Source organism: Salmo salar, chromosome 09 (genome assembly GCF_965601325.2).
Source record: "Salmo salar chromosome 09, fSalSal1, whole genome shotgun sequence".
NCBI lineage: Eukaryota > Metazoa > Chordata > Actinopteri > Salmoniformes > Salmonidae > Salmo > Salmo salar.
The window spans coordinates 131638678-131661041 of NC_138299.1; the positions used below are offsets into that span (position 1 = coordinate 131638678).

The 22364-nt window shown below is 44.2% G+C and overlaps 3 protein-coding genes across 7 annotated transcripts in view; 2 read left to right on the plus strand and 1 right to left on the minus strand.

Annotated features, from left to right (window-relative positions):
* The first annotated feature begins 146 nt into the window (after positions 1–146).
* On the plus strand, positions 147–10975 carry LOC106612886 (DCN1-like protein 5). Of its 3 annotated transcripts, XM_014214501.3 has the most exons (11): positions 147–423; positions 2561–2631; positions 2835–2877; positions 2971–3073; positions 5077–5168; positions 9342–9412; positions 9515–9606; positions 9713–9821; positions 9989–10093; positions 10257–10359; positions 10438–10975. In XM_014214501.3, the coding sequence occupies exons 4-11, from the start codon at positions 3003–3005 to the stop codon at positions 10494–10496; spliced, it is 702 nt and encodes a 233-aa protein (XP_014069976.1). In that variant the 5' UTR covers positions 147–423; positions 2561–2631; positions 2835–2877; positions 2971–3002; the 3' UTR covers positions 10497–10975. The 3 variants fall into 3 exon arrangements, with proteins under 3 accessions (XP_014069976.1, XP_014069977.1, XP_014069978.1); XM_014214502.3 differs by lacking the exon at positions 2835–2877; XM_014214503.3 differs by lacking the exon at positions 2561–2631 and having other exon boundaries at positions 294–423.
* A 1059-nt stretch (positions 10976–12034) lies between these two features.
* Positions 12035–15579, minus strand: LOC106612884 (uncharacterized). The gene is made up of 5 exons (XM_014214499.3): positions 15384–15579; positions 14949–15115; positions 14581–14770; positions 14281–14475; positions 12035–13964 (listed from the first exon to the last, which is right to left on the minus strand). The coding sequence occupies exons 2-5, from the start codon at positions 15103–15105 to the stop codon at positions 12938–12940; spliced, it is 1569 nt and encodes a 522-aa protein (XP_014069974.2). The 5' UTR covers positions 15106–15115; positions 15384–15579; the 3' UTR covers positions 12035–12937.
* Positions 15580–16125: 546 nt separating this feature from the next.
* The window catches only part of LOC106612883 (calpain-5), a 34119-nt gene continuing 27880 nt past the window's right edge, over positions 16126–22364 (plus strand). Inside the window, exon 1 of one of the 3 annotated variants that reach the window (XM_014214497.3) lies at positions 16126–16454. The gene's annotated coding sequence lies outside the window, so the exon portion shown is untranslated. The remainder of the gene's footprint in view (positions 16455–22364) is intronic. The other 2 variants (XM_014214495.3, XM_014214498.3) reach the window with 2 other exon arrangements.

A 22364-nucleotide genomic window follows, 5' to 3' on the forward strand; every position in this document is an offset into this window, starting at 1 on the left:
TCTTATTTACAATGACGCCAAACTCGGACGACGCTGGGCCAATTGTGCCTCACCCTATGGGACTTCCAATCACGGCCGGATGTGATGGATTCGAACCAGTTACTGCAGTGACGCCTCTTGCACTGAGATGCAGTGTCTTAGACCACCGCGCGACTCGGGAGCCCGAGTAATCCGTAGTTATATTTCTTTCGATATTTTAAATCAAGCACGGTAAAATGTATATTCGAATAATTCGACCTGTAATGTGATTTATTTCCATAGCTAGTACGACTCAATCGCGCACCCCTTGAAATCAGGTGGTACGTTCCATAGCTCTCTGTTGCCCCGGAAGAAAGCAGTTTGCTTTTACCACTTGGAAAGTGATCAACCGTGAAAGTATATGATCTACTCGCATAAAAAGAAATACAACTCTTGGAATCCAAGGTTTGCATAAAATATTCACATAATTATAATATCCAGAACGGTGTTGTAACCGGTGGATGAACTGACGTAAACCTGTGGCAAATATTTAGCTAGCCAACAACGGCTAAATACGTTTTCTGACTTCAAGTTCTGTTGAGAAACTAACTTAGCTACCGTTAGCTAGTTAACATTCCAGCTAATCGTTTCCATTGTTTTGGTCGAATTCGACTGATCTCTGTACCCCATGTATTCTAGCTAGATGGTCCGACATATTCGACTCTGTTGGCTTTTGAACATCATGACAGAAATAACCTGCGAACTGGTTAGCTGAAGTAGTTGGATGTTAGCTACCCGCGTTCGTTGGCTAGTTAGCGAACTAATTAGCTTAGATTTTTAGCCAACTCTGGCTAGTTATGTCTTAATTTTGTTGATAACTACAAAGAAGCAAAGCCCCAGTCGTGTGTATTGTTGTGATCTTTATACACATAACGTTAGTTAGTTTTGTGGTTGAGATGATTAATTACATGTATAGATTTAGCCAGATCAAGATTATATTCCTTGTTTCACTTAACGTTAGCTAGCTAGTTAACGTAAATTGATTGCCAAATAACGTTCATCCGGTAAGTTAATGTGACATTTTAAAACCTGCATCGTTGGGATGGTTCGTAAGCAAGCATTTCGCTGTAAAGTCTACACCAGTTGTATTCCGGTCATGGGATGAATACAATTTGATTTGGAACATCAATGCATATTGTTAGCCTTTGCTTTGGCTTCGCAATCGCAGTTAACATTGCTAGCTAACGTTAGTACTCATGCTAGACCTGTCATACGAAATCTTGTATATTTTCAAATTGTTTTTGATAACCGTTCTTCCCTACTTTGGCATTGTACTATAGTTAATATTTAGACAAGCTATCTAACTAGTTACCAGGTACAGTGGGTTTATGAATGTTTCTCTCCGTTCTGCATTACGGTGACGCAGTTATTCAGACCAGTGTTTAACGTTAACTAGCACCTACGACAATAATTGCGAGAAACTCTTGCATGTGTGTCGATGAATATCGTTATTTGTTGTAGTTCTATGTACGTTAACTGGTTAGCTAGCTAGTAGAGTAGCAATCATTGATGTGTCACCCCCCCTGTCAGAACAACCTCAATTCGTCGGGGCATGGACCCTACAAGGTGTCGAAAGCATTCCACATGGATGCTGGCCCAGGTTGACTCTACAAACTGTTGAAAGCGTTGTGTGAGGAAAAAAACAGCAGTGGAGGCAGTTCTTGACAACAAACCTGTGAGCCTGGAACCTACTATAATACCCCATTCAAAGGCACTTAAATATTTTGTCTTGCCAATTCATCCTCTGAATGGCACACATACACAATCCATGTCTGAATTGTCTCGAGGCTTAAAAATCCTTCTTTAAACTGTCTCTTTCCCTTCATCTACACGGCTTGAAGTGGATTTAACAAGTGACATCAGTAAGAATTCATATCCTTCACCTGGATTTACTTGGTCGGTCATGGAAAGAGCAGAGAAAGAGTTCTTAATGTGTTGTATACTCAGTGTATTCACATGCACGCCACACACAGCCTAGTTTCAGCAAGAGTATGCCTCTCAATTGGTTGTGGCATGGAACAGCTCACAAAATAACGACAACGGTAGCCGGTAGGGTATGTAGGAAAGATGTTACTAACAGTAAATGCTGTTAGTAACAGCGCTGTTTGAATTAACATTTCCTAAGGCCTTCCCAATTTAATGTTGACTGCAAAGTAATCCTACCTGCCAGAATTATATCAGATTTTTATAAATTTGGTTTGCAAACTGACATCACATGTACTGTACTGTAGGCCTACATTGTACAGTACAGAAACACAGAAAATTAGAGTATACCCACTTCTCCAGGCAGCACTACACCACTGCAGCTACTGTCTATTGAATGGGCTAAGGTCCACATTGGATGAGATCTGTTTGTTTAGGCTAGCTAGCTGCTTCGATATACAGTCAATTGGCTAACATTAAACATGGGAGTTATCTGATCTGTGGTTTACGCCTTGTCTGGCACACAACGGCGAAAAACCACTTACACAAGACAAAGATAGCTTGCCAGTATATTAGCTAATATGTCATCTCCCCTCTCCCTCACTCTCTGTTGCCGTAGGATAGTACACAGTGTTCGGACTGGCTGAGGAGGCAGATCTACAGACAATATCACATACGCTGGACAGATTTGTAAGTTAACAGACTCATGAGGGAACTATTGGGATGGCCCAGAACTATAGCTAGTTGAGCCACTGCCAGAGTAGGGGCATTCTAAGAGTTGATTAGCTATGTGATGTGACCATACCGTCTTGTCTTTATGTATGCTTTATAATGTTATTGTACTATGTAGTTCATCACATCACGTCTCACTGTAAACTGTGTTTTCATTATAGAATCTTATAGATTTGAATGGACAAGGAGACCAGAAATACATAGGTACTTCTCCTATATACTATCTGTAAATAGTATACTGTTTATGGTATGGCTTTTGGCTGGGTGAGCTGACATTCAGTGTGTGTGTGGACCCAGCCCAGCTAGTTAACCCGTGTGGTGACTCCGCGATGCCTGTGAAGAAGAAGAGGAAGTCTTCAGGTTCAGATGACCCGGGACTCAGGAAGTGTAAAATCACCTGGTGAGGAACACTACCCGTCACCCCTGCTCCTCACCCATCACCCCTGCCCTCCTTCCCCACCATCCCTCACCCACCTCCTGCTCCTCACCTAACCACTTTTCCCACCATCCTCCACTATTGGATGTTTGGTATTTTCCCTCCACCCTCTACACCCCACCCACTGCTGTATTTAGAGCTGTAGTGGAACTCTGCCTCACCCAACCCTTCTACTGTAGACCCTCCTCCTCACCCATTCCACTGTGTGTGTTGCAGCTGCTGCTTGCTGGCTTTGCTCTGTGCAGTGAGCCTGGCTGCTTGACTTAAAGAACTCAACACTCAGCACATATTTGTCCCCTTATGCAACACAGACCTCAGTCAGTCCACAGGAAAGAAGAGGGGGAGGAGTGTGTGTGACACTGAATATCCTGAGAACTCCTCTAATACATTTGTCCGAGTCTGTTTAGTGACCATGTTCTATCCCGTGTTGTAGTTTCTGACTGGATTCTAACCGCGTTGTAGTTTCTGACTGGGTTCTAACCCGCGTTGTAGTTTCTGACTGGGTTCTAACCCACATTGTAGTTTCTGACTGGGTTCTATCCCACGTTGTAGTTTCTGACTGGGTTCTAACCCGTGTTGTAGTTTCTGACTGGGTTCTAACCCGCGTTGTATTTTCTGACTGGGTTCTAACCCGCGTTGTATTTTCTGACTGGGTTCTATCCCGCGTTGTAGTTTCTGACTGGGTTCTATCCCGCGTTGTAGTTTCTGACTGGGTTCTAACCCGCGTTGTAGTTTCTGACTGGGTTCTAACCCGCGTTGTAGTTTCTGACTGGGTTCTAACCCGCGTTGTAGTTTCTGACTGGGTTCTGTCCCGCGTTGTAGTTTCTGACTGGGTTCTATCCCGCGTTGTAGTTTCTGACTGGGTTCTAACCCGCGTTGTAGTTTCTGACTGGGTTCTATCCCGCGTTGTAGTTTCTGACTGGGTTCTATCCCGCGTTGTAGTTTCTGACTGGGTCCTATCCCGCGTTGTAGTTTCTGACTGGGTCCTATCCCGCGTTGTAGTTTCTGACTGGGTCCTATCCCGCGTTGTAGTTTCTGACTGGGTCCTATCCCGCGTTGTAGTTTCTGACTGGGTCCTATCCCGCGTTGTAGTTTCTGACTGGGTCCTATCCCGCGTTGTAGTTTCTGACTGGGTCCTATCCCGCGTTGTAGTTTCTGACTGGGTCCTATCCCGCGTTGTAGTTTCTGACTGGGTCCTATCCCGCGTTGTAGTTTCTGACTGGGTCCTATTCCGCGTTGTAGTTTCTGACTGGGTCCTATCCCGCGTTGTAGTTTCTGACTGGGTCCTATCCCGCGTTGTAGTTTCTGACTGGGTCCTATCCCGCGTTGTAGTTTCTGACTGGGTCCTATCCCGCGTTGTAGTTTCTGACTGGGTCCTATCCCGCGTTGTAGTTTCTGACTGGGTCCTATCCCGCGTTGTAGTTTCTGACTGGGTCCTATCCCGCGTTGTAGTTTCTGACTGGGTCCTATCCCGCGTTGTAGTTTCTGACTGGGTCCTATCCCGCGTTGTAGTTTCTGACTGGGTCCTATCCCGCGTTGTAGTTTCTGACTGGGTCCTATCCCGCGTTGTAGTTTCTGACTGGGTCCTATCCCGCGTTGTAGTTTCTGACTGGGTTCTATCCCGCGTTGTAGTTTCTGACTGGGTTCTATCCCGCGTTGTAGTTTCTGACTGGTCCTATCCCGCGTTGTAGTTTCTGACTGGGTCCTATCCCGCGTTGTAGTTTCTGACTGGGTCCTATCCCGCGTTGTAGTTTCTGACTGGGTCCTATCCCGCGTTGTAGTTTCTGACTGGGTCCTATCCCGCGTTGTAGTTTCTGACTGGGTCCTATCCCGCGTTGTAGTTTCTGACTGGGTTCAAACCCGCGTTGTAGTTTCTGACTGTGTTCTATCCTGTATATTGTAGTTTCTGACTGTGTTCTATCCTGTATATTGTAGTTTCTGACTGTGTTCTATCCTGTATGTTGTAGTTTCTGCAGACCCCAGGCTCCAGGCCGGTTGATCAGCCCAGAGGACCAGTTCTCCAATAAGAAATGTCTGGCCTGGTTCTACGAGTACACAGGTACAGTGCCTTCAGAAAGTATTCATACCCCTTGACTTATTTCTCACCTATCTACACACAATACCCCATAATGACAAAGTGAAAACATGTTTTTAGAAATATTAGCAAATTTACTGAAAATAAAATGCAGAAATATCTCATTTACATAAGTATTCACACCACTGAGTAAGTACATGTACACCTTTGGCAGTGATTACAGCTCTGGGCAATGTTCCCTCAAAAAAAATTAGGCACTGAGCAAATTTCTGGTCTGCTGAGCACAAACTTGAACATTGTGAAAATTCTGTGCAACTTTACTGTGAACACTGAGGCTGTTCTCGCTTTAAGGTTATAACAGTGGCCTAGTAGGCTACTGTGGCTATTTGATCATAATGTAGGTCTACCAGAGTGGCCTACCATAAAAAACAATGGAGAAAATGTATCCCAAAATGTATTCAGCCTACAGTAGCAGCCAATGTGTGATGTTAAATGTAAGCCTATATTCCATGAGACTTTTGAAAAAAACATTTAGGGATTGACACTAACCTGTTTATCCGCTTGTCCTTCAGACAAGGAGGTGACTGAACATGTTGTGGCGTTTGATGCAAGAAATCACTTTACGAAATAAAATGCATTATTATTCCCTTACCAATATTGGCTACTTAGCTTATTCAAGCCTCTCAAATTGCCCCTTAAAGACAGAAAAAAGCTATTTACCTGACTGACATTTCAAAGATGCCTAGAAAGGCACCTGTTTTTTGCTCTTGTAGGACAAAACCACTCCCCCATTACTGACTGGAAATGAGCTATAACTGAGCTAATAACTTACTTATTAGCAAAGAATATGAACAAATGTACACAACTGGCTACATGCAGCTCTTGCTTTGATCTCAAAACAAGCGCATCTACTTGTGACCACTCATGCTCTAAACACAGTCCAGTTCAAAGTGAAGGGCACAGATCCATATACAGTGGGGGGAAAAAGTATTTGATTCCCTGCTGATTTTGTACGTTTGCCCACTGACAAAGAAAGGATCAGTCTATAATTTTAATGGTAGGTTTATTTGAACAGTGAGAGACAGAATAACAACAACAAAAATCCAGAAAAACGCATGTCAAAAATGTTATAAATTGATTTGCATTTTAATGAGGGAAATAAGTATTTGACCCCCTCTCAATCAGAAAGATTTCTGGCTCCCAGGTGTCTTTTATACAGGTAACAAGCTGAGATTAGGAGCACACTCTTAAAGGGAGTGCTCCTAACCGCAGCTTGTTACCTGTAAAAAAGACACCTCTCCACAGAAGCAATCAATCAATCAGATTCCAAACTCTCCACCATGGCCAAGACCAAAGAGCTCTCCAAGGATGTCAGGGACAAGATTGTAGACCGACACAAGGCTGGAATGGGCTACAAGACCATCGCCAAGCAGCTTGGTGAGAAGGTGACAACAGTTGGTGCGATTATTCGCAAATGGAAGAAACACAAAAGAACTGTCAATATCCCTCGGCCTGGGGCTCCATGTAAGATCCCACCTCGTGGAGTTGCAATGATCATGAGAACGGTGAGGAATCAGCCCAGAACTACACGGGAGGATCTTGTCAATGATCTCAAGGCAGCTGGGACCATAGTCACCAAGAAAACAATTGGTAACACACTACGCCGTGAAGGACTGAAATCCTGCAGTGCCCGCAAGGTCCCCCTGCTCAAGAATACATATACATGCCCGTCTGAAGTTTGCCAATGAACATCTGAATGACTCAGAGGACAACTGGTGAAAGTGTTGTGGTCAGATGAGACCAAAATGGAGCTCTTTGATATCAACTCAACTCGCCGTGTTTGGAGGAGGAGGAATGCTGCCAATGACCCCAAGAACACCATCTCCACCGTCAAACATGGAGGTGGAAACATTATGCTTCGAGGACAACTTCACCGCATCAAAGAGACGATTGACGGGGCCATGTACCGTCAAATCTTGGGTGAGAACCTCCTTCCCTCAGCCAGGGCATTGAAAATGGGTCGTGGATGGGTATTCCAGCATGACAATGACCCAAAACACACGGCCAAGGCAACAAAGGAGTGGCTCAAGAAGAAGCACATTAAGGTCCTGGAGTGGCCTAGCCAGTCTCCAGACCTTAAATCCCATAGAAAATCTGTGGAGGGAGCTGAAGGTTCGAGTTGCCAAACGTCAGCCTCGAAACCTTAATGACTTGGAGAAGATCTGCAAAGAGGAGTGGGACAAAATCCCTCCTGAGATGTGTGCAAACCTGGTGGCCAACTACAAGAAACGTCTGACCTCTGTGATTGCCAACAAGGGTTTTGCCACCAAGTACTAAGTCATGTTTTGCAGAGGGGTCAAATACTTATTTCCCTCATTAAAATGCAAATCATTTTATAACATTTTTGACATGCGTTTTTCTGATTTTTTTTGTTGTTATTCTGTCTCTCACTGTTAAAATAAACCTACTATTAAAGTTATAGACTGATCATTTCTTTGTAAGTGGGCAAACCTACAAAATCAGCAGGGGATCAAATACTTTTTTCCCCCACTGTATGGCAATGGTCTATTTGCATATAGGAAAACTGAAGTTCTGATTGGTTATGGTGCACCGGTCTGACTGTCAATGCAACACGGAGTCATGACTGTCAATGCAATAGAATCTGTAGTTTATTTCAGTATGTTGCATTGAAAGGGGATAGTATTGCATTGATTTGATGACAATTCGCACAGTAGAGGAAAATTGGCTATAAGTCTTTCTGGTAAGTCTCTAAGCGCTTTGCACACCTGGATTGCACAATATTTGCACATTATTTTTTAAATTCTTCAAACTCTGTCAAGTTGGTTGTTAATCATGCCTAGACAGCATTTTCAAGTCTTGCCATAGATGAAGCCAATTTAAGTCAAAACTGTAACTAGGCCACTTGACATTCAATGTCATCTTGGTAAGCAACTCCGGTGTATATTTGGTCTTGTGTTTTAGGTTATTGTCCTGCTGAAAGGTGAATTTGTCTCTGTGTTTGTTGGAAAGCAGACTCAACCAGAATTTCCTGTAGGATTTCGCCTGTGCTTAGCTCTATTCCGTTTTTTTTATCCTAAAAAAACTCCCTAATCCTTGCCGATGACAAGCATACTCATAACATGATGCAGCCACCACCATGCTTGAAAATATGAAGAGTGGTACTCAGTGATGTGTTGTTATGGATTTGCCCCAAACATCATGCACATCATGCTTTGTATTTAGGACATAAAGTTTATTTCTTTGCCAAATTCTTTTCAATTTTATTTTAGTACATTATTGCAAACAGGGGGCATGTTTTGGAATATTTTTTATTCTGTTCAGACTTCCTTCTTTTTACTCTGCCATTTAGGTTAGTATTATGGAGTAACTACAATGTTGTTGATCCATTTCTCCTATCACAGGCATTAAACTCTGTAACAGTTTTAAAATCACCATGGTGAAATCCCTGAGCGGCTTCCTTCCTCTCCGGCAACTGAGTTGGGAAGGACGCCTGTAGCTTTGAGTGACTGGGTGTATTGATATACCATCCAAAGTGTAATTAATAACTTCACCATTCTCAAAGGGATATTCAATGTCTGCGTTTGTTCATTTTTACCCATCTACCAAAAGGTGTCCTCCTTTGTGAGGCATTGAAAAACGTCCTTGGTCTTTGTGGTTGAATCTGTTTAAAATTCACTGCTTGACTGAGAGACCTTACAGATAATTGTATGCGTGAGGTACAGAGATGAGGTAGTCGTTCAAAAATCATGTTAAACACTATTATTGCCTTAAGCACATTTTTACTCCTGAACTTTAGGCTTGCCATAACAAAGGGATTGAATACTTATTGACTCAAGATATTTCAGCTTTTCATTTTTCATTCATTTGTAAACATTTAAAAAAAAATGTAATTCCACTTTGACATTGTGTGTAGGCCGATGACACAATCTGTTTCATCATTTTTAAATCCAGGCTGTATCCCAACAAAATGTGGAAAAAGTCAAGGGGTGTGAATACTTTCTGAAGGCACTGTGTCACATCATGATGATCATAGATTGCCCTATTAACTTTGATACACACTCTGATTAGAACTCTTTAAGTCGCAAGGAAAGCTCAAGTTGATTATTGGTCACTAAGTATTGAGTCATTTATACCATTCTGTGTGTTTTGTGCATGCTTCCCGTGTGTTTGTGCCAGGTCCAGATGAGGTGTTGGGTCCAGAGGGGATGGAGAAGTTCTGTGAAGACATTGGAGTGGAACCAGAAAACGTTAGTCTTCCTCCTCTTTTCTCTTCACCCACCATCATCCATCGTTGATAATTATGATGCATATTCTCTCTCCCCTCTCTTTCTCCCCTCTCTCTTTTTCAGATAATCATGTTAGTTTTAGCCTGGAAACTAGAAGCACCAAATATGGGATTTTTCACTAAGGAGGAGTGGCTTAAGGGAATGACTTTACTACAGTGAGTAACCTTGATTTACCACATCACATGTCTGTTTCTGACGCTTCTGATTCTATAGGTGTGACTGGGAAACCATGTTTGTTTGTGACACTACACCCCCCTATAGGTGTGACTGCATAGAGAGGTTACAGGGGAAACTGGACTACTTGCGCAATCAGCTCAACGACACAATCATCTTTAAAAACATCTACAGATACGCCTTCGACTTTGCCAGAGTGAGTCATCTATCACTGGTTCATAGTCAGGAAATGGTTTGACTTCCTGAGGAGAGGGTCTGGATGGCAGATGTACTTACATTATCTCTCCCTCTTTAACATCTATCTTACTCCTCCATCTGCCTCTCCTCCTCTCCTTCCTCTCTTCTTCCCCTTCTCTCCCCCAGGATAAGGACCAGAGGAGTCTGGACATGGACACAGCTAAGTCCATGCTAGCGTTGCTACTGGGGAGAACATGGCCACTGTTCCCTGTCTTCAACCAGTTTCTGGAGGTAACACACACCCTATGTTGAACACAGCTGTGTGGTTCCTGCATTGACTCGCTCCTAATATCCATCTCCTTCTCTTCTCTCTGTCCTCCCCCTCTCCCCGCTTTTCTACACTCTCTTCCTCCATTTTCTCTCATCCCCCTTGCTTCTCTCTCCTCCCCTGCAGCAGTCCAAGTACAAGGTGATGAATAAAGACCAGTGGTATAACGTCTTAGAGTTTAGTCGTACAGTCAGCACAGACCTCAGTAACTATGACGAGGATGGAGCCTGTGAGTACACACACTAAAACACACTAAAAAACATACATACACAGTCCCTCACACTAACACTACTCTCTCTCTCTGCAGGGCCGGTGTTATTGGATGAGTTTGTGGAGTGGCAGAAAGCTCGGCTGGCAGCACTATAGGGGAGGACACTCGCCAAACCGCAGAAGAGGAGAAAGAGGGAGCAGGAAAGCAAGAGAGAGAAGCAATGCAAGCGAGCGAAAGAGAGAAGCACACATGAGGATGTTCTGCCTCCATTTGAAATATACAGAAACCGCACACACACCTTCCATGGACTGTGCACACATACACGCATACAGTGTCACGGAGCGCACACACACTTCCAGTGATGGCCTCTGTGCTTCGTGGGACAAACAGTGAAGTCCTCTCTTTCTCTCTGAAAAGACTTTTTCAGTGTTAATTTAAACAAGTTCAACAAGAAGAAAATAACTAAATAACTATTTTTCATATGTATTGCATCTGTGGCCACAGTTCTCTAGCCAGTGTTGTTAAGATCGACTGGGGAATTTTTCTGTTTCATTTAACATTTATTCCATTCATTTGAGTCTTACCTTGTTTATAGTGTCTTCAGAACAAGAATAAAGAATGGAATTGTACCAAACCTGCTTCTAACCTCATCGCTACAACCAAATATACTGGGCTGTGATTGGTACTACCAAATTCATTTACCAGAGACTTTTGTCTTATGGTCTGGTGGATCAACATGTCAAACATGGCCTTCGTTAAAGGTCCAATGCAGCCGTTTTATGTCAATATCAAATCAATTCAGGGTAACGATTAAGTACCTTACTGTGATTGTTTTAAATTAAAATGCTAAAAAAGAAACATAACTTAGCAATTATTCAAGCAAGAATTTTGCTAGGACTGTCTGGGAGTGGTCTGAGTGGGGAGGGGAAAACAAAATGTTATTGGCAGAGAGATTTGAAACTCTTTCTTATTGGTCTATTAACAAATTTAATGCCTGGTGATGTCACCAGACAGGCCAAAACCCCATCCCACCAAGACAGGCTGAAATTTCAGGCGGTCTTTGCAAATAGCTCTTACACTTAAAGGGCATCATAATAATTTTCACAGTATTATTCCAATCTCAGTATGGAAATATATACTGAGTGTAAAGGCATTAGGAACACCTTCCTAATATTGAGTTGCACCCTGTTTTGCCCTCGGAACAGCCTCAATTCGTCAGGCATGGACTCTACAAGGTGTCGAAAGTGTTCCACAGGGATGCTGGCCCATGTTGACTCCAATGCTTCCCACAGTTGTGTCAAGTTGGCTGGATGTCCTTTGGGTGGTGAACTATTCTTGATCCACACGGAAACTGTTGAGCATGAAAAACCCAGCAGCGTTACAGTTCTTGACACTCAAGCCGGTGCGCCTGGCAACTACTACCATCTTTTGTCTTGCCCATTCACTCTCTGAATGGCACACATACACAATACATGTCTCACGGCTTATTAATCCTTCTTTAACCTGTCTCCTCCCCTTCATCTGCACTGAAGTGGATTTAACAAGTGACATCAATAAGGTATCATAGCTTTCACCTGCATTCACCTGGTCAGTCTATGACATGGAAAGAGCAGGTGTTCCCAATGTTTTGTACACTCAGTGTATATAAAATACAGGGAAATTAACCCAATAGAAAGAACACAAACAAGTCCCAAACCATTAGCCATCAGCTTTATATTTAATCAATCGCCTCCCTCCAAACACTTCCTCCTGTATTGTGTACCTCTAATTTGTGTACCCCTGTCTTGCAGTCGTGTGATTCGGTCAAATAATTTAATATTTCTGTTCACTCCAACATAGGCCAGACTATAGTTGTTATCCCAGGCGTATTAGTGCTATGTGCAATCATAACCTGGGGACAAGGTTAGAACCAAATACACAGGGACTAACTTTAAATTAACAATCAATCAAATGTTTATAAAGCCCTTTTTACATCAGCCGATGTCACAAAGTGCTATACAGAAACCCAGCCTAAAACCCCAAACAGCAAGCAATGCAGATGTAGGATCGAGGTGGCTAGGAAAAACTCCCTGGAAAGGCAGGATATTATAACAGTACATGGCCAAGATGTTCAAACGTTCATAGATGAACAGCAGGGTCAAATAATAATAATAATCACAGTGGTTAAAGAGGGTGCAGCAGGTCAGCAACACAATCATCCAAAGTTAACATTTACTTGTAATGTTTTATTTCCAATTCCTTTTACAAAACAATAATGGAATCTGCTGGATGTGATGACAAGTCAAACTCTTAAATGTGTCTGGGAATTTGTGTGTGAGAATTTGTGATTGAGAAAATGTTTCACAATGGAGTGAAATGGCAAGGCACTAACTGTTAAAGTTGTCCAGTAGGAAACACACATTTTTGTTTTCTGTTTCAAACATGACCCTGATCTTTCTGCTCGGGCTGCATCTATCAAGATTAGGAGGGCTGATCTTGAACCAGTTTCGCCTTTTAAATCATAATGATTAAGATTATATGGACAGGCTAGGACCAGATCATTTATCAGCAGCTCTACTCTGAGACACTTTATGAATACAGGCCTAGATCTTGTATGTCATATCTCCAGTTGAAAGACTGGTCTCTCCTGGCCCTGGGATGGGCTGGCTGGACTGGCTGTGTCCCTCTCCTCATGGTCAGGGTCTGAGTCTCGGCCCGGGGGGTTCTGTGGGTCCAGGGGGCTGGCGGTGGCAGCAGCCATGATGGTGTTGAGCCTGGTGAGGGACAGCGAGCGCTGCTTGGCCCGGGGGGCGGGGGAAGTATGTTCCATGGGGGCGGGGTTTGGCAGGTGACTATAGCGATGCCCCTCCTCATCGTACTGGTACAGACGAATCACACGGCTCCGTCTGGCGGGCCGGGGAGGAGAACACCTCTCTTCTCCCGCTGTTCCCTCCCCCTGCCTCTCCACTCCCCCCTCTCTCACCCCAACAGACCCTTCTTCTGAATCACTGCTACTATCACCTCTAAATCCTCCCTCTTCAACCTCTCCCTCACTCTCTGTCCTCTCCTTAAACTCTGTCCTCCCCTCCTTTCCCTCTCTCCCTTCCTCACTCTCTCTTCTTCCTTCCTCCCTGTCACTTTCATTCCTCCCCTCCTTTCCCTCTCTCCCTTCCTCACACTCTCTTCTTCCTTCCTCCCTGTCACTTTCATTCCTCCCCTCCTTTCCCTCTCTCCCTTCCTCACACTCTCTTCTTCCTTCCTCCCTGTCACTTTCATTCCTCCCCTCCTTTCCCTCTCTCCCTTCCTCACTGTCACTCCTTTCTTCCTCCCCCTCTCTCCTGCTCTTCTCTTTTCCATCTGTGCTGTCTCCCACCTCCCTCCCCTCTTCTCCTCCCCTCTCCCTCCCTTCCTCTCCTCTCCCCTGGTGGCAGCCCTCCAGGTAAGCAGGCTCTTCATGAAGTTTGCCCCTGAAGCTTCTCTGAGGTTTGGCTGGTGGAGATGGGCTTACATTCTCCATGGTAACGCTTGTCGTCGAGGCTGAGTAATCCTCATCCTCTTGTTCCACATCCTTCCGGAATGCCACGCTGACTGTTTCACCATGGTTACGACGTTCCTGTCCTAGCGAACGCACCCAATTCACACACCTTAGAGAGGAGTTGTGGTAAAATGTATCTGTATTTAATATTGATGCTGTTTAAATGGGAAGTTCAGTGTTTTACAACTAGACTACTGTCACTCTGAAAGCAGTATATGGGCCAAGAGAAACTAATCCATGGTTCGGTTTTCTTTAAACAACCACTACAAGTTTCAACTAACCATGATTTAGTTTCTCCTGGCCCATGTTCTACTTTCAGGGTGAGGACCCATCTAACATGAAGTTGTAAAATACTGAACTTCATCTTTATCGAATGTAAAATAAAGGTGAATACATGTTTAATATAGGTAGATAAAGCAATGCACCTGTCCAGTAGTGTCCTGCTCAAAGCTCCAGAGCTGAACCCCACCAGGAACGTCACCACTACTGATGCCGTCACCGCTGCCGCAAACACACCGTCAGAAACCACGGCAACATCCCTCTCCTCTCTATGACCACCCAGAATACTCCTGACTGCCCGCCTGTGTTCGACCGCATGGTCCTGTGGACTGCTGGCAGTCCTGAGGGAGGTAACGAGTGAATGAATGTATGAGTCCCAAATGGCACCCTATTATATAGTGCACTACTGTATTAACACAACATGACTGCCTTACAACAGTACTTACAGCAGGTAGGGTGTGAGTGTAGTTTGTCCTCCGGCCAGTAGGAGGCAGTAGTACAGCCCGCTGTGGTGAGGAGAAGCAATGTGGATCCGCAGGCTACCATCTCGTTGCATAGCAACCACATCCTTCTGGTTGGCATGAAGACTGCTGTTCTGGACCCGACCGAAAGGGGTGTGCCAGTACTGGACCACTCCTACACACACACACACACACACACACACACACACACACACACACACACACACACACACACACACACACACACACACACACACACACACACACACACACACGCACACACCAGTATAACAGGCGTACGTGACATTCCACAAAGGTAGTCTTTTGTGTGTGTGTGTGTGTTTTTAGCTCACCTGCATGTGTTGTGTTCATGCAGGTCAATGTGAGGCTCCTCCCTTTGTGAACTCTGACCCTAGAGGTGTGGCTTAGGGTTAGACTGACCACGCCCATACAGAGGGCTGAGCCAATCAGCAGAGCCGCTGGCAGCAGAGACCCCAGAATTCTTCCCATTCCCACCACTCTACACACACACAGTAAGGACAATGTTTCTCAGAATGCCACAAATACCTCATCACCTCATCATACCCCATGTGGAGTAACATGTTTTTATATTCAACAAATAATAAAGCAATCAATCAATAAATCAATTAACCAATCAAACAAGTATTTGATATACTTTCTCTTGGCATAGTCCTTCATTGAAACACACAGGGTGAATAAGTAATGGTCTTCTGGGAAAAATAATATTACAATACAATGATCCTCATCACAATATCATTATGACTTACTGTGTAGTTTGTTCTCAGTATATCTCCTTATACAACAAACCGTCTTAAATTAAATTAACAAGTTAGATGTTTCATGTCCATCTCCCCCGTTGTCGGATGTGAACGTTGTCTTTCTTCAGTTCAGTATAGTGTAAAGTGCAGTTTCTCACATGACTTTTCATATGTCCGGTGACTCCGGTACCTTGGGGTTAAACATTAATGACACAGCGTCACCTCGGTCACTGGCTCTACTCCACAGTACATTACGCTGTTGTCGTTTCACCCGATGGCCACCGGAGGGCGCTGCAGTACTGTAAATACCACAGACGTGAAAAACATGTTTCCAAACAAACTGTAACTTGATACTGATTAGATGAAAGTTTTACATTGTTTCCAGAATGGCAAATTGACCGATCTGCTGCATAGTGGCTGCTGTATACTGGCTGCAATTTGATTTGTTCAAACACAGTTAGTGTAAAAAGATCAGCCTAAACGCATGCTACAATGCAGGCATACATCTTCGAAAACATTGTACACCAACATTATATATTTCTTTGTGCGTTTTGAAACGAATTAGACCTAATTCACCTTTATATATATTGGTTTACGAAGTTGTTTTAGGAGTGGAAATTCTTTATGAAGAGTGAGGTGAGGCGTTTTGCCCACAATCTAACGGAAATGGATGTCCAAGTAAGATCAACGTCACACATTTTTTGAAATGACTAGGCAAAAATAGACTAGATTTATTCTCAAATGTTTTCCATGAAAAACAGTTGGCTCCAGTTAATATTTAAGAGCTTTGATTCAACTTGATCATGTCACTGGAGCAGTAGGTCTAGTACAACACCACATGTTTCGGATCAACATAGTCAGGGAACCAGAGTAGCTTGAGCTCAGCTCCAACCGTTAAGACACCCTCCCCTGTGTGTGAGAGAGAGAGAAAGAGAGCGCGAAAGAGACAGCAAGCGAGTCCCGAGGAGCTCGTGCATCAGAAGAGCAGCCTCCCGGAGGGAACGAGGGATCACTCCGACTGAAGCCCCAGTAGGACTGGAGAGAAACGAATACGTCATCGAGGGAGTCAACTCTTCCAAGGTAAACTAGCCTAATTAAAGCAGACAGTCGGTTTGACGATGGATGAACATACTTAAACTTTTCTAGAGCATAGCCTACAGCAAATATGGATACTTTTGAATGTGTGTAAACGTATCTGAACGATTTTACCAACCGCCAGCCAAGTAAATTGATATTCCATGATGTAGGCCTACTTCACATCAACGGAGTTGAGTGCGGACTGTAGCTCGGACGTAACATAAAATGACATTTTTATCAAAAACAGGATTTTTTAAAACATTTTTTATAAAAACGTAATTTTATGTGATGTCGGAACTCCAGTCCGCCCACACAAGTCGTTGTGCAACTCCGTTATTGCGAAGTACAGTACATCATGGGGTTTAGTTTTACTTGGCCACCAACTGCTGTGTGTTCAAGTATAAAACACGTTTTTTTCTCGTTATTTCAGTTAAATTGCCTACTATCTCCGTGTGTGTGGCTGGAGAGCAGAATACAAAAAATGATTGCAGTCAGAGTGCAGTGTAACTGCATCCAAAATAAGTTATTTTTACCTCAGTAATGTTGAAGTATAACTGCAGTTGTTCTGCAATTACTGCTCTTCCAAAACACCATAGTGGACTGCAGGTACTGCACTTTTACTGCAGGTTCAAAACCGCAATATGTTTTTGTAAGAGTTTCCTCCCAGCAGCTGCAACAGCAACTGTAAAATGTGTTTAGACTTACTGAGCAGAGCTACTACCTTTTGGCCCAGTCTGTGGAGGTCTGTTATGAATCCTGACATTCATTCTCTCTCCATCCCCCACCTCATTTCTCAGAAGTTCGAAAGCCTGATGAGTCGTGTAGGACTTAACTGTTCAATGGGACTGAACTGTGAACAAAGCGACGGTTGTAGTATAGTTTGTCTCTGCCATTTCAGTCTGCCATGTCTGTTACGGTGTTATGCCTGAAGAAAACCCACACATCGTGCCAGTCACAGCCTCCGCTAACATTGGGTTGGTGTACAGATTGTAATGGGCTAATGTGATTCTCCATTAGCCTCTACAGGATAGGTACTGTTTGGCGTAGCACAGAAAACTTTAGACTAATCTTAACTTGGTGATACTATCTTCGTTCTCGGTTCAGCTAAACATGTATCTTCTAAAATGTTTATGTCCAGTTGCAGGTGGTTCGTTTGAATTTTAGAAAATGCTCCGTTATTAAATACATAAATGTTTTGCTCCATGATGTAATCCAACTATGTGTATGCTGCCATCTTGTCTATTTCAAATCTTCTCTCATTGATTGAGACAGGTGAAACATGATTAGGCTACTGTTGGTCTTTCTAGTGGTAAAGATGGATACAAAGAGTTATACATGATGAGTTTGGGATAGAACGAATGGTAGTATGGAGAAAGAAAGGAAAGAGACGGACAGTGAGACAGAATGAAAACAAACAGGCGGCGCAAACGGGAAGAAGAATGTAAGTAAAAGGACTGAGAGAATGAGAATGACTGCGATAGAGATGGATTTGGAGGGGATAGAGAGTAGTAGTGATTTTGACAGGTGGAGATAACATTGTTTCCTGTCAGGCCAGACAGTACCCAATAGTCCCCTTCCCAGACAGAACCCACAGCTAGGCTGGCCATGTTCCATTCATACCCATAGTCCCCTTCCCTAGTTCCTACTCCCTCAGATATGTAAGGAATAAATGGGTATAGGTAGTACCGTGACAGCTCCATCTAGACCTCCAGTAGACTAAGTCCAAACAGTAGCGGTGTTTGACTGAACTGCATACAGTATTCCTGTGGTAGTAGTATACATTGAACAAAATATAAACGCAACAATTTCAAAGATTTTACTGAGTAACAGTTCATATAAGGAAATCAGTCAATTGAAATACATTCATTAGGCCCTAATCTATGGATTTCACATGACAGGGCAGGGGTGCATCCACTGGGGAGCCAGGCCCAGCCAATCAGAATGAGTTTTCCCCCACGAAAGGGCTTTTGTGGGGGAAAGACAGACAGAAATACTCCTCAGCACCCCCTCCTCAGACGATCCCGCAGATGATGAAGCCGGGTGTGGAAGTCCTGGTCTGGCATGGTTACACGTGGTCTGCAGTTGTAATGCCGGTTGGACGTACTGCCTCTGTACACACTCTATATACATCAATAATGTCGCTCTTGCTGCTGGTGATTCTCTGATCCACCTATACACAAACAACATCATTCTGTATACTTCTGGCCCTTCATTGGACACTGTGTTAACTAACCTCCAGACGAGCTTCAATGCCATACAACTCTTCTTCCGTGGCCTCCAACTGCTCTTAAATGCAAGTAAAACTAAATGCATGCTCTTCAACCGATCGCTGCCCGCACCTGCCCGCCCGTCCAGCATCACTGCTCTGGACGGTTCTGACTTAGAATATGTGTACAACTACAAATACCTAGGTGTCTGGTTAGACTGTAAACTCTCCTTCCAGACTCACATTGAGCATATTCAATCCAAAATTAAATCTAGAATCGGCTTCCTATTTCGCAACAAAGCATCCTTCACTCATGCTGCCAAACATACCCTCGTAAAACTGGCGATCCTACCGATCCTTGACTTTGGCGATGTCATTTACAAAATAGCCTCCAACACTCTACTCAGCAAATTGGATGCAGTCTATCACAATGCCATCCGTTTTGTCACCAAAACCACATATACTACCGACCACTGCGACCTGTATGCTCTCGTTGGCTGGCCCTCGCTTCATATTCGTCGCCAAACCCACTGGCTCCAGGTCATCTATACGTCTTTGCTAGGTAAAGCCCCGCCTTATCTCAGCTCACTGGTCACCATAGCAGCACCCACCCGTAGCACGCGCTCCAACAGGTATATTTCACTGGTCACGCCCAAAGCCAATTCCTCCTTTGGCCGCCTTTCCTTCCAGTTCTCTGCTGCCAATGACTGGAACAAACTGAAAAAAATCACTGAAGCTGGAGACTCATATCTCCCTCACTAACTTTAAGCACCAGCTGTCAGAGCAGCTCACAGATCACTGCACCTGTACATAGCCCATCTGTAAAATGCCCATCCAACTACCTCATCCCATACTGTTATTTATTTATTTTGCTCCTTTGCACCCCAGTATCTCTACTTGCACATTCATCTTCTGCACATCTATCACTCCAGTGTTTAATTGCTATATTGTAATTATTTTGCCACTATGGCCTATTTATTGCCTTACCTCCCTTATCCTACCTCATTTGCACACATTGTATATAGAAAAAAAGTATATTGTATTATTGACTGTGTGTTTGTTTATTCCATGTGTAACTCTGTGTTGTTGTTTGTGTCGCACTGCTTTGCTTTATCTTGTCCAGGTCGCAGTTGTTAATGAGAACTTGTTCTCAACTAGCCTACCTGGTTAAGTAAAGGTGACATTTAAAAAAAAAAATGTAAAAGCCACATTTTCTAAAACAATGTTGGAGGCAGCTTATGGTAGAGAAGTTAACATTCAATTATCTGGCAACAGCTCTGGTGGACATTCCTGCAGTCAGTATGCCAATTGTACTCTCCCTCAACTTGAGACATCTGTGGCATTGTGTTGTGTGACAAAACTGCACATTTTAGAGTGGCCTTTTATTGTCCCCCGCACAAGGTGCACCTGTGTAATGATCATGTTGTTTAATCAGCTTCTTGATATGCTACACCTGTCAGGTGGATGGATTATCTTGGCAAAGTAGAAATGCTCAAAAACAGGGATGTAAACAAATTTGTGACCCAAATTTGAGAGAAAAAAGCTTTTTGTGCGTGTCGAACATTTCTGGGATTTTTTTATTTTAGCTCATGAAACATGGGACTAACACTTTACATGTTCTGTTTATTTTTGTTCAGTGTAGTTAGTACTGCTAGCTGTTGAGAACTGACCACTCCCTTCATCCCTCTCCTTTCCCCTCCTGTCTTCTCCAGGAGAGGTCTATGGTAAACCGTGTGCGTAGTGTGTTTGTCTACATTGTGTAGTGTGTGTTCTGTCTGTAACAGGGTTGTCAACCACACGACTTTACCAGAACCACACGACTTTACCAAGTTTGTATTTTTTTATCTGTTTTAAAACAGAAACGGGAAAAAAAGTTCCAAAATAAAAATAAATCTTCAACGGGATTTTACATGAAAAGGGGCCAAACTCCAACAACTTCCTGACACACATGATTACAGACTGCCTGGCTTTGTCCAATAAGCATCTCCATGACTACCAGAGAGTCCTGTTGACTGTCAGACCAGTGAACAGTAGCAGTTTATGTGTGTTTAGCAGACAGACTATGCTAAGCACACTGTGCTAAAAGGTCTGGGAACCTCTGATCTAACATTAGAGTTGGATCGGGTTACTCCCAGTGATCCATGGGTAAATTAGGAGTGTCTCTTGTCTGGATGTGTCACATGACTGGAGAATTATGTTATGGTGTGACTCATATGGTGTGTGCTGTGTGTGTTGAATAACAGTGCTTATTTTTCTCTACTTTCAATGTACAATGTAGATAATGGGACTGTCTCACTCACACACGCACACACAAACACCCTTCTCTTGTTTGCCCTCTTCTTGGCATAAATCTCAGACTCCCCACCACAAAAATGTAGCCTTAAAGCTAAGGTATTTTTGTTCAGTGTAGTTAGTACTTCTAGCTGTTGCGAACCGACCACTCCCTTGTCCTTTCCCCTCCTCACTGGAGGCTGCTGAGGGGAGAACGGCTCATAATAATTGCCGGAGCGAAACCATCAAAAACATGTGTTTGATGTATTTGATACTATCCTGCTCCAGCCATTACCATGAGCCCGTCTGTCAGTTCTCCCTAGGAGAGGTGGTGGTGGGGGGTGGTAGTGGTGAAGTCAGGCGCAGGAGACCAAATATGCAAGAGAAGAGTGTTTATTCCTGAGTCCAAACAAAATGAACAGGCACAGGACCAGAATAAGTTGTCCACCAAAAAAGGTCCAGAACGCAGTCCAGAAAGTACGCCTGTCCACTAAAGACAAAGAAAATACAACGCAAACCAAAACCACGACAGGTAAAACAAAACAATCCCGCACGAACCCAAACTGGTAGGGCGAGAATAAATAACCCACTAATGAACCTAAACTCAGAACAGGTGAAACACAAGACAGACAAAACCAAACGAAAAGTCCAGGGGGGGCGGAGGGACCTCCCCCACCTCAATGTCCTGCAGTGGACCAGCTATCACCGGCCTGAGGAGAGACACATGAAACGAGGGGTTAATACGGTAGTAAGGGGGGAGCTGTAACCTATAACACACCTCATTTATTCTCCTCAGGACTTTAAATGGCCACACAAACCGCGGACCCAGCTTCCGGCAGGCAGGCGGAGGGCAGGTTTCGGGTTGAGAGCCAGAACCGGTCCCCCGGCGCGAACACGGGGGCCTCACTGCGGTGGCAGTCAGCGCTCTCCTTCTGCCGTCCACCGGCCCGTTTAAGGGATTCCTGGACGGCTCTCCAGGTCTCCTTTGAGCGCTGCACCCAGATCGTGGTGTTCCCCTGTGACGGAGGGAGATCGGTGAGGAAGTCCACCGACAGGTGGGACCAAGGCCGCTGTGGAACGGGGAGGGGCTGTAACTTCCCTCTAGGCAGGTGTCTAGGAGCCTTACACTGGGCGCACACCGAACAGGAGGAGACATAAACCCTCACGTCCCTTGCCAATGTGGGCCACCAGTACTTCCCTCTAAGACCCCGCACCGTCCGCTCAATACCCGGATGACCAGAGGAGGGTAGCGTGTGAGCCCACCTGATCAATCTATTGCGAACACCAAGCGGGACGTACCTCCGACCTGCAGGACACTGTGGTGGAATAGGTTTTAACCGTGACGCCCGCTCGACGTCCACCTCCCATACCACCGGTGCCACCAGACAAAAGGCCGGAAGTATGGGGGTGGGATCGATGGACCGCTCCTCGGTATC

Coding starts and splice junctions, on each gene's coding strand:
- LOC106612886 (XM_014214501.3), top strand. CDS start 3,003: ATGCCTGTGAAGAAGAAGAGGAAGTCTTCAGGTTCAGATGACCCGGGA. Junction 9,822..9,988: donor ACGCCTTCGACTTTGCCAGA/GTGAGTCATCTA, acceptor TCTCTCCCCCAG/GATAAGGACCAGAGGAGTCT. Junction 10,360..10,437: donor CTATGACGAGGATGGAGCCT/GTGAGTACACAC, acceptor CTCTCTCTGCAG/GGCCGGTGTTATTGGATGAG.
- LOC106612884 (XM_014214499.3), bottom strand. CDS start 15,105: ATGGGAAGAATTCTGGGGTCTCTGCTGCCAGCGGCTCTGCTGATTGGC. Junction 14,771..14,948: donor CATGAACACAACACATGCAG/GTGAGCTAAAAA, acceptor GTGTGTGTGTAG/GAGTGGTCCAGTACTGGCAC. Junction 13,965..14,280: donor AGCAGGACACTACTGGACAG/GTGCATTGCTTT, acceptor CTCCTCTCTAAG/GTGTGTGAATTGGGTGCGTT.